Source organism: Cnephaeus nilssonii (genome assembly GCF_951640355.1).
Source record: "Cnephaeus nilssonii genome assembly, chromosome: X".
Taxonomy (NCBI): domain Eukaryota; kingdom Metazoa; phylum Chordata; class Mammalia; order Chiroptera; family Vespertilionidae; genus Cnephaeus; species Cnephaeus nilssonii.
Genome location: NC_137071.1, coordinates 87,065,925 through 87,084,051, shown reverse-complemented (window position 1 = coordinate 87,084,051; position 18,127 = coordinate 87,065,925). Strand labels below are relative to the sequence as shown.

The window sequence follows — 18,127 nt, the reverse complement described above, 5'->3', positions numbered from 1 at the left end:
TACCATGAGTTACTAGGAAGGGTAGAGCAGATAGGGGTTAGGGCAAGAAGGGGCATTTCTAAGGCCACAGCCATTAAGACAGTTCCAAGCCTCTTATTTCTATGGCCATCTTCTCCACCAGACTGTAAGCTGCTTCTGGGATAGGGATGTGGCCTTATTCTTCTCTAGTTCCAGCAGTGCTCTGTACATAGTAGGTGTTCAACAAACATCTGCTTAATAAATAAGGCAGGACGCTAGAAACCAGTGAAGTTGGAAATGTTTTTCTTTTGAAAACTTACGGGGAAATAGTACTAGTAAATCCCCAAAATGTCTTCAACTTGAATCCCCACAATAATGAAGGTACTTAAAAATGTTCTGATAATTTGATTTTTTCACATCAGTGGTAGAGATCTGCCCTTTGATTCTCAAATATGGAATTTTGGGGGTGGATAATATTTACGTTTAACATATATTTCAAAGAATAAAAAAGTTACTGCCGAGCTGTATAATTTGAGGACCAGAGAAAATGGTATGCTAAATTATGCTGAGTCATTCATATTTCATTTCTAATTGAGGTAAATAAGACAAGAAAAAAAACACACACACTATGATTCTTCAAAGAAATTTTAATGAAATGTAGTTTTAAACTTTTTCATTTAGCACAGTGGTTCCAGCCTTCTACACCAAGTCAATGATGAAATTTTAACCAAAGGAGAAATTGGAAAATAAGGTAATATGGTTATTTTTTTCAAAACCTAGGTTTATTCATTTTAATAAACCATTTCTTGCTCTAAGATGGTAAAATTGTGCTTGACTTTCTTTTTAGTACTCAAATGTTCTCTCCTCTATGAAGAAGTGAAAGCAGATGGTGGCAGTTTAAAAAGTGTTGAGTTGGCAAAAAATTGTCAGTGCCCTGTGTCAATCCCTAAAATGCTATTTGTTCATGAAATCCCAATGTCTAGAAAGTGCTTAAACACACACACACACACACACACACACACACACACACACACACACACACACACCATCTAGTAGGGCACTCAGGATTTAGAAGAGGATTAAAACCTAGGCAAACAATATTCAATTAGTATGTTTGTTGAGTACAGCCATTGTGTAGGCACTAAACTTTATACATACATAATTTCTCAGTAAATCTTTACAATTTCAGTTAGGTATTTTCATATTACAGTTAAGTAAATGGAAATTAATATAGGATAAATAGCTTGCCCAAGGAATGTGCTAATAGAGGGAACCAAATCAAGTTTATCTGATTCTAGAATCTGTGCTCTTTTCTAGAATACCACATCATTTATTATAGTGAGTCTCTAATACTCATTTTTGGGAAGAATATTGTTCAGTTTTTCTTTGTATACCACTTGACGCTACCTTTCAACTTCACTTTCTGACTTGTAACTTTGTAGTGTATTTATATAGTGATGCAAACACTTTAAGACTCAACTTAAAAGTGTTAGTATTATTCTCTTAAGCTGGCATCCCAATTATTTTTTGTCTTTTTGTCCAAGAAACCACATAAAACCTATCTGGAAATAGTCATCTGGCAACATCCCAGTTATCTGCAGTTGAAATGACCAGCACCACAGCAGACTACAAGTCCTCCTCAGGAAGAAGTCAAGGAAAGCTGAGCTGCTTCAAAGACCTATGGACATCAAGTTCTTTGAAACACTAGACCAATCCAGACTGTGAGACCAAAAACAGAAAAAAAAAAAGAAAAAAGAAAAAAAAAGGACTGGTTAGAAAGCCAATGGCGTAACTACTCCATCTGTTGGATAAAGTACAGAAGAGTGAGCAGACCGAGATGGGAACAGGGGAGTGAGGAGAGCGGAGAGGAGGGGGAAAAGAGAGTATAACTGACAAGAGGAAGAAATCAGCACAGGGGTAAAACCTAGGCAAACAATATTCAATTAGTAACTAGAAAATCCAGACCACTACAAGACCATGCTGATTAACAAGTATATGATCATGGCTCCCCAGCTTCTTGCTTACATACTGAAAACAAATGTAGTAAAAACATTTAAGCATATAGATAAACTCAGCAATGTTAATTTTAGAACCAGAATTAAATTTTCTTTTTTTCTCAGAGGTATGTAGCTAATGCACTATAATTTAGGGGTTTAAAATCTGGCCTTCTGCTTGCTAAAAATCAAATTACAAAACAAGACTTTGTCTTGCATTTCTCAAATTATCAATGTCATCTAAAAATAAAGTCACATTTTTAGCAAGTGTTGGCAACCAACTTTTAATAAACTATTTAATTTTCAGAATCATATGCTAACCATCAATGACATGATCAGGGTACCATTGCCCCAGATGTTATTTCATTGGTACATTATATCAATATTTACAAAGGCTTTCAAGTTCAATAACACAAAACAAAACAGCTTAGTTTTTAAAACTACAATGTTTTAAAAAAATGTAAACAGTTCAATTTTACATTATTGTAAAAAAGAAGACTCACTCCTTAATGCGGCTTACTTTTTTTTAAGTGAGCAAAGCCTGGTGCTCATGGATAAAGAATGAAAAAAATTCTTTACATAGAAACATTGTGCTCCAGTGTGGCAAAAAAATTATATATATACATACAAAGAAAAGAATCGTTAAGTCCACAATTTAGACCACAAACAAAATCTTGTCTCCAAATTGAGAAATTTATAAAAACCATTTACACATGGTTGTTGACCTACTGAAAACCTATATAACATTTTTAAAACAATAACTCAGTCAAAAGATACCACTTTTCTTAAAAATGAAATTTTGTGCAAAAGAAATTGTTTAAGCTAGAAATAAGACTCCTTCCCCAGTAAGAGGCCAAAAGAGCCATTGAAATAATTTAACTTTGTTAAGATTTAGTGCATGTAACCAAAAGGCACACACATGGGATTAATATATTAATATATTTTCATGCAAAAACCTGTGCATGTTCACAATTATATAACAAAAACACAAATATAACAAATGTAAAGCCTAATATTTGGCAATGTTATTCTAGCCACATTCCTTTCTAGTCTATCAGTCCAGGGTTTACTAGATCATTAACACTGCCTCTCAAAAAATATATTATATTTGAACATCTTCCAACAAAAATTAAAAAAAAAGGATGTTAGCCTAAAACACTATAATTTTTTTCAATTCTGATACATATAGAAAGTTACTGATGTGTTTATTTATATGGCATTTTCAAATTAAGATACATTTTTCTTTTTGTTAATAAATACTTTGATTGCTCCAGTGAAGTCAGCAGAGAGAAGAACTTCTGTATTATCTGTCTTCATAATACCTTAAAAACATAAAAAAATATTTTAATTGACTTAAAGGGATTATTAAGTCTGCTGTTAACAATTGTCACATGCCCATGACCTTTGGGATAGAAGATCCTCTCTCTGCCTCTTCCGTCTCTCCTGGCTCAACCCTGTAATCCTTTCTTCCTCCTGTACCTCTCCTCTCTGAGGTTCACTTCCACTTACCTGGTCTTTCCCTGACTTAGGTAGATTACAGTCCCTTGGGGCCTGGAGGCCTGTATTTACTCCCAGGTAGCCTAGGCCTCTAACTTGTCTAATGCGTCATTTTGTGGCAGGAGACTAGAGTGCTGGCTGGGCAAGTCTATTGCTAACAGGGTTCTCTAATGAGGTTGATGGCAAGGTTTATTACACAGCAGAACACACTGCCATGATATGAAATACATACGATTGATTTGTGAATGCTGACAGTACCTTTTCCCTTTATAGTCCATAATGAAGAGCTATGTAACTAGCGATGGTGAATGGGAAAAATGCTTACCTGTTATATTACCTGCTATATTTAACAAACAAAATTCAGTGTAAACTAATTCTATTATGCAAAGACAACATTTGTAGATTTAAGGACTGAATAGTAAGGAAGAAAATAATACAAACTTTAACTGGAAAGCTGTGTACAGGATGAGTTAGACAAAATGGTTTCACTTAGATTTGCTAAGAACATATCCTAAGCCTTTGAACATTCCTTCCTATCCTGGAGGCATATCTCAAAGTAGTGCTATGCAGCAGGAGGAGCAGCAAAGGACTTAGGGATATGAGAAAGGCTAGAGAAAAAAGTAATTCATTATATACAATAATAATGAAGATGATAATGGTAATATTGACATGCCAGGCTTTTATTAGGCACTTTATATATGTTATTTTCAACTCTTATCACAACTTTGTAATCTGAGTATTTTCACCATTTTACACATGAGAAAAACTGATGCTTACATTGCCAAATATATCGGGAATAAAGAGAGAGCAATCAGATATAATTTATCATATCATACCCTGGGTTTAAGAATTTATTCTTAGAATATACCTAGATAGGTACAAAACAACAAACACAAATCTAACCATGACCCATTAAAAGTTGTGTCTCTTTGCAAAGAAGTTCAAAGAATAGTACTTTTCATTTTTCCTCAAATTGTTGTAAAAGCTAGAATTTTCTGGGAAATGTGTAGGGGAAATGTATAGATTGTCAAAAGATAACTGGGGAAAAAGAAAAGGAAAAAAACCCACCCAAATGACTTGTTAGATTTAGAAAAAATAAAATGAAAAGAAATATTTCCAAACAGGCACTTAGTAAAGGTTTAATAATTCTGTGTCATTTTATTTTTAGATCCTGTAATTTAAAAGAGTGCTAGACTGAAGTTCAGCTTTGCTATCAAATTTTTTCTTGACAGAAAAAATAGTATATTTACTCTAGTGTACAGAGCAAATAACACCATAGGGGAAATAACTTTTAAGCATTCTAATACTTTTAGAAGCACCTTTTGTACACTGTATTGCTGTGGCTTTACAACTTTCTAAAAGGCCTGGTTGTAGTCTCTAAAGTGAGAAAACACATTTACTGACCTCTTCTGCAAGTGATTTTATTTATTTATTTTTAAAATATATTTTATTGATTTTTTACAGAGAGGAAGGGAGAGAGATAGAGAGTCAGAAACATCGATGTGAGAGAAACATCAACCAAAGTACATGCCCTTGACCGGAATCGAACCTGGGACCTTTCAGTCCGCAGGCCGAAGCTCTATCCACTGAGCCAAACCGGTTTCGACCTGCAAGTGATTTTAATAATAAAAACTTCTTTTCATTAACAACTGGTCCAAATTTACATGGTTTTATACTCTTAAGGACCACTTTTTACATAATTGGCACTCAATATCACATGATGGCTTCTTTTCACTTCCTAATCTGAGCGTTTTATATAGCTAGAATTAGTACTTGTTCTGAAAGCATATGCTACAAATGGCAAGAAATTACAGGCTTGTAAATAGCTACCTAAGAGAAACTATAAATTTGTGGCAAGTAGAAAAAAACACTGCTTTCATTTGGTTTAATTCATTTATTCAGCAAATGTTTATTAAGCAGCTGCTATATACAGGCAAGCACTGTGCTAGGCACTGGCACTACAATAAATAAGACGTATAAAGTCTCTGTCCTCACAAAAATTAGTCTAGTAGAAGAAAACATAATACATTTTATATTTCTATGTTTTTGTTTACGTTTCTCCAAGGAGAATAGCCGCCCATAGAAGAAATTAAGAACTTTCAATTTTTTCATTTTTAATTCCTGGTGAATTTAAAAAGAAGTAAAACTTGCAAGAACTCTGTTACTGAAATGTTCAGAAATAGGTATCTTACAATCATTATGTTGTAAACAAAAAATGTTCTTCACAGTTATGAAAACTTCACAATATCCAATATTAGGTCAATTAGGATACAAAATGCTGATTAGATAAAAAGTAGGACAAATACAATATGAGTACCTACCAGAGGGTATGGTATCTAAAACTTCAGCATCTTCACTTTCTGACTTTTCAGATTGCACATCCAAAGACAACATCAAACTTGGGTTAGGGGCAAAGATGGCCGATGTAACAACTGCATTATGTGCTGGGGGAAAAAATTTACTTCAGGATAACTAATAAATCCAATTTTAAACAACAACACAGAATAAAATATGCAAAAATACAATCTATATATATAAAAGGCTAATATGCTAAGCATCCAACCGTCCAACCAGTCGCTATGATGCACACTGGCCACCAGGGGGCAGACACTCAATGCAGGAGCTGCCGTGATGCGCATTGGCACCGCAGACCTGGCACCTACAAAGCAACACTCAGCTTCCCCCAAGTGGGACACAGGCCCCACTACCACCCCAGAGCGACAGCCCACAAAATCGCTGCCAAGACCTCATGGAACAAAATGTGGCCCGTAGCCCAGCCCAGCCTGGAAACAGTCGCTGTGGGCGCTGGGTAATGACGTCACATGGCAACGCCTGGCATCTTCTCCCTAGCAATGGCTAGCCTCCTTGCAGTTTCTCCAGCCCAGGAACATGACTTGCTTTATAGCCAGGGGCAAACATTTCACACTTTAACCAAATGCCTGTGAAGCATTTTCCCATGCCTCATCTCATTTGATCCTCACAGAAGTCCTGGAGTAGGTAGATAGGAGACTCAGTGGGATCCTATTTTCTTTTCATTAGCCAGGAAACAGAGATTTAGAAAGTTTAGAAACTTGACCTGACTAAAAAAAAGTAAGAAATGGTGGACCTTGAAAATAACTTCAGGTTTTCTCACTGCACATAATATAGTCAAACACTGCTGCAGTTAAATATTTTGCCCTTTGTTCTCCCTGCGTGATCTACAATAATAATCTGCTTCGCATTGATATTTACTGCTGTGTTGCTGACAATTACCTGAAAGAGAAGTTGGGGTGCTTCACTGGGCTGGAAAAAGTTTAGCTAAATCAGAAAGCTGGTCTAATTAAGCAAGTTTATTCTGTATTTATAAAAGGCTAAGTTGACTCACGCACGTGCGATACATATAAAGCTCTCCCTGGTGCCAATTGTACGTGTGTGTGTTTTGATCTGCCATTGTCAATCATGAATTTGGTTGACACTTCTATTATAGAGAAAGGGCAAATAGCGATATTAAAATATTTCTTCTAATTAATTTCCTTTCAATGTGCACAAACCTGTGCACCCGGCCACTAGTAGTGTATGTTACATGAAAATATCTTTTAAAACTAACATATAAGTAACTAAGAACTATTTAAAACCCAAATATATTTTCTAAAAGAAAATATCCAGTTCTGAGATCCCATGACTTCTCAAATTTTACACATGTATAAGTTCTTCCTTGGCATGGAAATATCCAACAAAGCCAAATACAAAGCAAAAGCACGTATATTAGCCTCTTTGAAATAATGTTTATACAAAGTTGCTTCTAGTACATCTGCACTTTAAATTTATTCACTTTGACTTTATTCACTTATAAAAGACACATAAAAGTAGGCATTTACTTACCTTTAATACCTTCCCAAAAGTCATTACGATCTCTCCTGACTGAAGTAAACTTGCTTAGGTCGTGGTAAGTACTCCAGATATAAACATACTTATCTTCTGAGCCACTAACGAGGTAACTAAAATCATGGCTAAATTTGGAGAAGAAAGAAAAACAAACAAACACCTCAGTAATTTTTTTAGGCTTCCCTCTATCAGAACTTCCTACTTTAAAACACCTAAGAAAACACCCAGAAGAATTTTGTTGAACTATAGACTCCTATTCTTGCGCTAGAGGTTATGACAGTATAGGTTTTATATGGAGGCCAGAAGCATTAGTATTTTCATCAAAGCTCTACGTTACTGTGCTACTGGCTAAACCACACTAGGAGGAAAGCCTCAAGAGATGAAAGAGAGAACCAGAGTATTTTACCAATTAACTTACTGGATAATTACAATATTCCCCCTTTTCCACAGAGGATATATTCCAAGACCTTATGTGATTGCCTGAAACCACACATAATACCAAACCCTATATATCCTATTATTTTTCCTATACATATGGTCATGCACCAAATAACAATGCTTTGGTCAATGATGGGCCTCATATACCACAGTGGTCTCATAGATTATAATGGAATGGAAGATTTCCTATCACCTAGTGACATCATAGCTATTGCAGTGTCTTAGTGCAATACATTACTCACGTGTTTGTGATGTTAGTATAAAGAAACCAACTGTCCTGCCAGTCATATAAAAGTATAGCACATACAACTATATACAGTTCCTAATACTTGATAGTGATGATAAACAACGTTACCGAGTTATTATTTACTATACTATACATTATAACATAATTTTAGAGTGTACTCTTTCTACTTATAAAAAAAGTTTGCTGTGAAACAATATGCCATGTTACACTGGTAGCAACTTCTTATATCTTGAGTTTATGGAGTTTCTTGATTGCATCATTTTCTTGTAGACTTGATTTAATATCATGTTTTATAAATTCAGTGTAGCCTAAGTGTGCAGCGTTTGTAAAGTCTACAGTAATGTCCTAGGCCTTCACATTCACTTACCACTCACTCATTGACTTACCCAGAGCAACTTTCAGCTCCATTCATGGTAAGTGCCTATACAGGTATAACATTTTTAAATCTTTTACACCATATTTTTACTGTACCATTTCTATGTTTAGATACACAAATACTTACCACTGTGTTATAATTGCTTACAGTATCCAGTACAGTAACATGCTGTACAGGTTTGTGGCCCAGGGGCGATAGGTTATACTATATGGCCTAGTTGTGTACTGGCTATATCATCTAGGTTTCCACAACAAGAAAATTGCCTAACAACACATTTCTGAGAATGTATTCCCATCGTTAAGCAGTGCATGACTACAGATACCTATGATAAAGTTTAATTTATAAATTAGGCATAGTAAAAGATAAACAACAATAGTAAAATAGAACAATTATAACAACATACTGTAATAAGTTATGTGAATGTGATCTCTCTTGAAATGTTATGTGTATACATAGCATGGATATGCTGAGCAAAGAAATGATTCATGTTTTTGGTGGGAAGGCACAAGATTTTATCATGTTACCCTGAATGGTTCACAATTTAAAACTTATGAATTGTTTATTTCTGTAATTTTCCTTTTAATATTTTTGGACCATGGTTCACCATGGGTACCTGAAACTGTGGAAAGCAAAACCGTGGCTAAAGGGGGGACTACTGTACCTGGTAATTACAGAAGAAAGAAGAACTAAGAAAAGGACTAAAAGAAAGAGGGTTAAAAAGAGGCAGGTAATTCAAGAGAGTCTCCAGAGCCCTAAGAGTTCAAATGATAGTAATATGTAAAGCTGTAAATATAGGACACTGTATTTCAGGCTGTTAAAAGTTTTATTAGCTTCTGTACCTAAAAGGATCAAGATCATGAGTGGGGTGGGTGGTAAACTACCTCTAAAAAAAAACCTCACATAAAAGTACAAAAGCACAAATTCTAGAGCTGGGAGTCTTTTAATCCTGGCTCTGCACTGACTAGTGCCGACTTTAGGCAAATTACTTAATTTACTGGGTTTTGGTTTCTTCATCTGCAGAATAGGGCCAATTCTAACTCTAAATACAATACAGGTAGATTGTAAGTATTGTATGATGATAACATGAGATACCAGTTGTAAAAGTGCAACAAAACTAAAAACATAATATAAACATAAGGCCTAGTAGATCAATGGAAAACAGGAATGCGGGAGAAATGTTCTGATCTCTTTTGGGAATTTCTCATTGCCAATTTACCTGAAACTTGCTTTGATCTGGCTGCTGCTGTTGACATAACCCTTATACTTCATGGAAAGTGACAAATCTCTAAGATCATATAGTCTGATTCTGGAGTCATTTGAGGTTACCAGTATCTAAAAATAAATCAAGGGAAAAGTTAAATATATAATCTTTTAATCTAAGGTAAGCTATAATTTATAAAAAGGGTGTCTATACATACACAACTAGAAAAAGCAGTATCCCATAAGAAAGGGAATATATTCTTAGCCAAGATATTAAGAACTAACTTTCAGGAACCTATACATAGTATGGAGAGAGATGGTTTTGAATACTTAGTACCTTATTTTCTCCTGGTAAAGGCTCAATGCCAGTAATTTTTCTTCCAACCTTGTTGCGTCCTCTGGTAGATCGGACATGTATTTGTGTGTGGTATTTCAAATGCTAAAAAGAAATCACATATTTAAAAGATCAGAAATAGAAGGAACCTCAAAGGTCATCTGAAAACTCACAGACATGGTAATATTTGCCCCAATCATATATAATAAAACCCTAATATGCAAATCGACCGAATGGCAGAACGACCGGTCACTATGACATGCACTGACCACCAGGGGGCAGATGGTCAATGCAGGAGCTGCCTCCCTGGTGGTCAGTGCGCTCAGCCAGAAGCCAGGCTCATGGCTGGCAAGTGCAGCGGCGGTGGTGGGAGCTTTTCCTGCCTCCACTGCAGCGCTAAGGACCCCTTGGGGGATGTCTGCCTGCTGGCTTAGGCCTGGGGATAATTACCCCCCGCCCTAGTGCACAAATGTTGTGCACCAGGCCGCTAGTTTACAGATAAGGCAGTTAAAGTGCAGAGGGGATACAATACTTATTCAAAGCCACAAAAGTATTTTACTAAGTATTCAATTACAAAATTTACATAAGATAGTCATTTTACCTCTGTATCATAGAAAATGCACCTGCCATCGTATGTCCCAATCACTGCATATTTGCCATTCTGACAGAAATTTGCAGCTGTGATCAATTTTGTTTGACCATCTACTTCATTCCACAAAGCCACTTTTTTGTCAGGTATGTTCCAAAGGCGGAGCTTTCCATCCAATGACCCACTCAGAAAATACCTGTCATCCTAAAAATGTGACAAAATTTTAGAAAGCTTTCATTCTACCACATCAAGAAAACTCATTAAATCAATACATTAACTCTATTAGAAATGTGTAAAATATGTAGATCTCATTTAAAAACTATTATTCAAGTATGCATTACTTTATTCACTAAAAATCACAATAATTAGGCCCGGCCGGCATGGCTCAGTGGTTGAGCATCAACCTATGGACCAGGAGGTTGTGGTTCGATTCCCGTTTGGGGCACATGCCCAGGTTGTGGGCTCAATCCCCAGTGTAGGACATGCAGGAGGCAGTTAATCAATGATTCTCTCTCATCATTGATGTTTCTCTCTCTCTCCCTCTCCCTTCCTCTCTGAAATCAATAAAAATATATTAAAAAGTAACAACAACGAGAAAACACAGTATTGCCTTGTACAGTGTGGCTCAGTTGGTTGGAGTATCGTCCTGTACACCAAAAGGTTGCAGGTTTGATTCCTTGTCGAGGTGTGTAGGGGAGGCAACTGATCAATGTTTCTCTCTCACACTGATGTTTCTCTCTCTCTTTTTAAAGAAAAAAAAAGAAATAAAAAAGAAAACACAGTATTTCATTTTAGAGAAATGACATTGTGATCACTTTATCATATCCTTAAACTGCTTTTCTCAAAGTATGGATATTAATAGATAATATGTTGAAATGTATATTGTGTAGGAGAAGGGTTCTGTGATCAAATTTGAAAAATTCTGGGTTACAGAAAATTAAACAAGATTCTCAGTTCCAAAAGGGGGATAAAGTAGGTAGCATTTTCCAGCTTATTTAGCCATGGACTTTTTTGTGGAGAGTTGGTATAGGGTCAGGATAGGAACATTTAGCAGGGCTAGTACCTTCAAGAAACATGCTTTGGGAAAAACCATCCTATAATGATACATTTGCCCATAGCCTTCTCTGGGACACATGTTAAGAATTGGACAAAAGAGTAATGCCAGTTAGCCCACAGAACCCGCCAATTTTTGGTACTCTGACACCATATCACCAGAGAATCACTTCACTAATCAAATTTTCAATCAAATTCTCAGTTTTAAACCAGGGGTTCTCAATTGGGGGCACTATGGCCCCATAGGGAACATACAGCAGTGTCTTCAAACATTTTTAAAAAATATGTTTTTATTGATTCCAGAGAGAGAGGAAGGGCGAGGAAGAGGGGGAGGGACAGAAAGAAATATCAATCAGCACCTCCTTCACGCACCCTGATAGGGGATTGAGTCCAAAAATGGGGCACGTGCCCTAACTGGGAATTGAGCCAGCGACCCTTCAATGCATGGGACAACACTCAACCCACTAAACCATACCGACCAGGGCTGAAGCCATTTTTGATGGTCACAACTTGGGGGTGGGTGAGTGGGGTGCTACTGACATCTAGTTGGTAGAGGCCAGGAATGCTGCTAAACATCCTAGAATGCAAAAATAGCTTTCCCTCCATCTAAAACAAAGAACTATCCAGCCCAAAATGTCAACAGTGCCAAGGCTGAAAAATCCTGCTCTAAAATAAAACCAGGCATATCATTAAGATGACCTAATTTTTGGTAACATAAGAATTAAAGATAGCCCTAGCCTGTGTGGTTCAGTTGGTTGGAGGGTCATCCTGTACACCAAAAGGTGGCGGGTTCAGGTCCTGGTCAGGGCACCAAGTGGGAGGCAACCAATCAATCTTTCTCACATCCATGTCTGTCTGTCTGTCTGTCTGTCTGTCTGTCTCCCTCCCTCCCTCTCTCTCTCTCTCTCTCTCTCTCTCTCTCTCTCTCCCTCCCTCCCTCCCTCCCTCCCTCTCCCTCTAAAACAATTGGGATGCCAAAACAAGAAACAGATTCTCTTCTCCCCTCAAGATTATTTCTTCTTACTCACCTCTGAAGCCTGTCAAAGATAATCTACACAGATTGGTTATTTTATGGCTATGGTATAGTAGGCTTGACTCAATGTCTACCAGTAGAAAAGCTTGGCCTTACAATTCAGAATTTTATTTACATACATACATACATACGTGTATATGTGCATATGTACCTCCATTTTGCTATTTCTTTTACAACTTCACTATCTTCCTTCCAGATAACATTTAATAGAGTTATACTTCCTAAGAAAATGTCAATATCACCCCATTCTTCTCTAGAGCCTCCTAGAAACTCTCTAGGTCAGTAGACTTTTTAGAAATAGGGCTTTTCAGTTTCTAAAATAAAAGAAATAAAAGTATAGAAAAATTACTGACTAAACAGAAACCTTAGTAATAATGTACTACATAGATAACCTCTCTCTTTCCACTGATACATTATAGTTAAAGTAGAGGTACAGGAAAGGATTTTGTTCACAGTTGCTGAGAGGGGTAAATCCATCCTTTTATTGCAATATTGGGTGACAGGTGGGGGTGTTATTCGAAAAAAGCCTCAATATGCTTGATGGTTATAACTGATAAGGTATTTACATAGATTTAACATTTTTAATTTCCAAAGTTCTTAACTAAGTCTTTTAAGGGTTCAGAATTATTACTGCCTATGTTATAAGCTTGCCCAGGGAGGGAAACTATATTGAGGGAAACAAAAATAGTCACTCTTTTCTCTTAATCTGGGGAAAAGGAGGAAGAAATGTGAATATAATTGAAACATTTCATTAAAAAGACAACAGTATGATTCTGGAAGGTGTGGCTCAGTTGGTTAGAGCATCGTCCTGAGCACCAAAGAGTTGTGGGTTCAATTCTCGGTCTGTGCACATAAACGGGTTGTGGGTTTGATCCATGGTGGGGGGGTGTATGAAATGCAACAGATTGATGTTTCTTTCTCTCCCTCTCCCTCTCCCTTCCTCTCTCTAGAATAAGTGAAAAACATATCCTTAGGTGAAGATTAAGAAAAAAAAAAGACAACAGAGTGGTGATGGCCAGAGGGAGGGAGGGCTGCTTGGGCAAAAGTGTGTGTGTGTGTGTGGGGGGGGGGGGGGGGGGGAATGAGGGACATCTGTAATAGTGTCAACAATAAAAATACAGTAAAAAACAATGGATGCTTAACATCCTATATAATAAAAGCCTAATATGCTAAGTGTCTGGTTGTCCGTTCAACCAATCAAAGTGTAATATGCTAATGATATGCTAAGGCTGCTCAACCACTTGTTATGATGTGCACTGACCACCAGGGGTGAAGACAGTCAGCTGGTTGATCAGTCACTATGACATACACTGACCATCAGGGGGCAGACAGCCAACCAGTCGACCAGTCGCTATGACGTGCACTGACCACTAGGGGGCAGACACTCCAACTGGTAGGTTAGCTTGCTGCTGGGGTCCGGCGATTGGGACTGGGCAAGATGGGCCGGACACTCCCTGGAGCCCTCCCGTGGTCCCTCCCTGGCTGGTCAACCTCCTGCGTCCTTCCCCGGCCCCGATCATGCACTGGTGGGGTCCCTCGGCCTCGCCTGTGCCCTCTCGCAATCTGGGACTCTTCAGGGGATGTTGGAGAGCCGGTTTCGGCCCAATCCCGCAGGCCAGGCCGAAGGACCCCATTGGTGCATGAATTCGTGCACTGGGCCTCTAGTATAGAGATAAGGATGTGATTGGAAATTTAATCATACATCAACAAAGGAGAGGGAAAGTAATCATACATCAACTAGGGTCCTCCATTTAATTCACCTAGCTAGTGAAGTAGAATCAACATGTGACTTCCCTCACTTTCCTTATAGTATAACAAAAAATGTATAAACAATTACTTACTCTTGGATGAAAAGCTATGGCAGTAACAAAATCTATATGCTGAAAACAGCAAAGGCATTCTCTTCTGGAAATATGCCATAATCTGACTGTTTTATCCATCGAAGAAGAGAGCAGAAAGTAGTTCTACGGAAAAATTGCCATTGATTATTTTATTGCCATATGAGAAAAACTACATATACAATAAAAATGAACTTTTAGTTTTTATGTGCCACAATAGTTTTGTAATTAGTATTGTTATACACAGCATCAGAAATAACAAAAGATTATCTAATTCATTTGGAAGATCCCATTTTTTTGAAATAGTTAAATATCATATTTCTTAGAGTCTAAGACTTTTTCACATTACCTATTCTGGAATTATATTGGAATTTAGCTATGACTATAAGGCATCTACTCATTTAATTGTCACTTCAGTTCAGTTACGTTCACATTGACAACACAGATGAATTTTAACTCACATGGATTCCCTGTCATTTAAAATGCCTTAAAAAATATTACCCTATAATGCAGCATGGAAATGAAAAGTTATTGTGTACCTGTCACACTGTAGGCAAGAAAATTAGAGAACAGAAATTGTCAAATCTTTTAGAATAGATCACAGAACTTTTAAAGCTAGAAGAGGTTAACATAATTGATTTAGGCATTGTGAAGATCCATCATCCAGGAACCCAACATCTATCTGTCAAAGACTTCCAGCTACCAGAGCTCTTTAATTTCTAAACACAATCTATTTAAGAGGAGAACAACAAGTTACACTGAATGTGAAAACCTCATTGAGATCCTAATATTCTTTGGTATGCATAAAAGTGCTAAACAAATTGAAGTAATGATGACAGTTAATGAGTACGTACAATGTGCTGAACATTGTTCTTAGCACTATAATGCAACCCTACAAAGTAGTTATATGATTATCCTCTTTTACAAAGGAGAACACTGAGGCAAAGAGGTTAAATAATTTGTATACACAACTTGTCAGTAGCAGAGTGGGTAGTCTGGCTCTAACCACTACACTATTCTGTAGAGTGCTTGAGTAGAACACATGTTATGGAAAACTACCAGATGCTTTGTCACTTATTTAAAGCAATGAAATAATCTTACATCTTTAAATGTAGAAAGACTAAGCATAAATATTTATTTGGATATGTAAATGTATTGATACATATATGCTCTTTGGGCTAGTTTATAAGGTATACATTCTATGTGGTTTACCTACTTTCATATTGATGGTGTATATTAAAAAAAGCAAAATACCTTTTAAAACATAAAAAAAAACCCAGAAAACAAACAATAGAAAAAACCCCCAGAATTTTGGAAGATTTATAATAATAACTTTAAAAATCTAGTAACAGCCCCAGCTGGTGTGGTTCAGTTGGCTGGGCATTGTCCCGTGCACTGAAAGGTTGCTGGTACTATTCCTAGTCACGGCACATGCCTGGGTTGTGGGCTCCATCCCTGGTAGGGGGGGGGGCATGCAGGAGGCAACGGATTGATGTTTCGCTCTCACATCTGTTTCTATCCTTTCTCTCTCTCTCTCTCTCTCTCTCTCTCTCTCTCTCTCTCTCTCTCAAATCAACTTAAAAAGTCTTAAAAAATCTAATAACAATTATTTTTAATTTCAAGATCTACTTAGTTCCAGGAAAGTTTTGAAGAGTATGTGCAGTTTACGTTATATTTCCTATTAATAACAACTATATAAAAACTGAACTTATATGCCCTAGCTGGTTGCTCAGTGGTTAGAGTGTCAGCCCGAGGACTGAAGGGTCTTGGGTTCGATTCAGGTCAAGGGCACATACCTAGATTGTAGGCTTCATCCCCGGCTCTATTTGGGGAGTGTGCGGGAGGCAACCCAATTGATGTCTCTCTCTCACATCGATGTTTCTCTCTCTCCTCCTTTCTACTCTCTCTAAAAGTCAATGGGAAAAAATATCCCTGGGCGAGGATCAACAACAACAAAACAATAAAAACAAAAACAAAACAACAACAAAAAATTATGGTCTGTTGTTCACTAAAACTAACTTTATTCAATGCTTGCAATAGTCCATTGCTTGAGGTATATGAAAATATGAAGACAACCCTAGACGTGAAGATGCTAAAGACATGTTAAGATTAGCTCTAATATGCCAAGAGATTTCTGTTCAATAAATGCTTATTGAATAAGTAAAGTTAAATAATTTTATTAAACTAAGTATAATCTTGGGAGTAAAAGAAATTAGATTCACATCTAAGTTCTAACCACAACTAATTTTGTGATCTTGGATAGGCCAGAGGCCAAGTCTTCTAATCTACAAAATGAACTATTGTCTACCTCATAGAGTTATCATTATAAAAACTAATAAGGTAATTCTTGTTACCTGGTACAAAATAAGTCTTCAACAAAAAGAAAACCTACTGTAAACACCAATTATGCTAGATACTGAAGAAAAACAATAGTAAAATAAGATCTGGTTCCTATTCTTGAGGGGCTTAGAATCTAGTTAAGTAAAAAAGAAAGTTTACTCGCCTTCCCCCACAAGTGTGTAAACCAATTCCTTAAAACAAACCTCCTTATGTATTCACATGCACTTGGTTGTATTACTCTGGAGAACCCTGACTGATACAGTGGTCAATGCAAAACTAATATCTTCCAGTTAATGTGACATTTCAGAAAAAAATATTTGTTTGATTTAACGAAGTAAAATGAGTGCAAGGTTCCTGATTATGTGCTTTGTATTTTTTGCTCCAGATGAATATGATTATCAGATTAAGGACATTATAGATTTCCATCTTCTGACAACTCGGCCAGATTTCACACAGGGTAGGGAAGGGATACAAAGACACAATTAGGGCCCAGTTTAAAACCAGACGACAAGGTGAGGCCCAAGCTTGTTCCAGGAGGTTAGAGAAAGATATTACAACTGATGGGTTATGAAAAGCATCCAGACATCTAAACAAGTATGACAGGGGCAGCAATTCATAAATGGTGTGCTTTGAAGCTGGAGCTCAGAGAAAGCCTGACTAGCCAATATATATAAGCAATATCTTTGTGGGACATGAGGTATTCTTGACATATTTAAAATATATGGGCATCACTTGTATCCCTCATAGTATTTTTTAACTCAGTTGACTTTTCTTAATTTAAGGCTTTTAAATATTACACCCTCCTGAATTCTTAATATATTTTCGATTCTGATTATTGACAAATTTCAATACAGATAAAATCAAAGGTATTATGCAAAATTCAAAGACTGTTTCCTGCTTCAAAGAACTTAAATCAAATTTAAAATCTCTCTTTAAATGTTCACAAAACTGCAAAAATATTGGTAAGTGGCAAAACAGAACCTCTACTTCTGGAGTAATTTTGTTCTAAGGGGGGAAAATCACATAATTACGATTTATCATTGATTCATAGAATATAATTGTTAAAACTAAATTAATAATTTCACAAATGTGGTAGATTAGCCCCAAAGCAGGCTTGATTAGATAGGTCAGACTTCACCTTTATAGTTGAAGTCATGTCCATTTTGCTGAGGATACTTTGCAAAATTATAAGAGGAAAAAGATACAGTATATAAACAGATCCAAATAGAAGTGTCAAGTAATAGAAACACTTTCTTATGAGCTTAATGTGACATCATTTTTAACTTCAATTAATTTGTACATAGAGCCCACACAGTATATATGAACATTTAAATACTTGACAGTGTGACAATCATAGAAATAAAGC

General features: G+C 36.6%; 1 protein-coding gene across 2 annotated transcripts in view; it reads right to left on the bottom strand.

Annotated features, from left to right (window-relative positions):
• Positions 1–448: 448 nt before the first annotated feature.
• Positions 449–18,127, bottom strand: part of WDR44 (WD repeat domain 44) — a 103,864-nt gene continuing 86,185 nt past the window's right edge. The window contains exons 15-21 of one of the 2 annotated variants that reach the window (XM_079765279.1): positions 14,425–14,547; positions 10,510–10,701; positions 9,912–10,013; positions 9,591–9,706; positions 7,311–7,438; positions 5,771–5,893; positions 449–3,274 (exon numbers count right to left, since the gene is read on the bottom strand). In XM_079765279.1, the coding sequence (XP_079621405.1) occupies positions 3,180–3,274; positions 5,771–5,893; positions 7,311–7,438; positions 9,591–9,706; positions 9,912–10,013; positions 10,510–10,701; positions 14,425–14,547 (879 nt within the window). In that variant the 3' untranslated portion in view covers positions 449–3,179. The remainder of the gene's footprint in view (positions 3,275–5,770; positions 5,894–7,310; positions 7,439–9,590; positions 9,707–9,911; positions 10,014–10,509; positions 10,702–14,424; positions 14,548–18,127) is intronic. The other variant, XM_079765278.1, reaches the window with a different exon arrangement.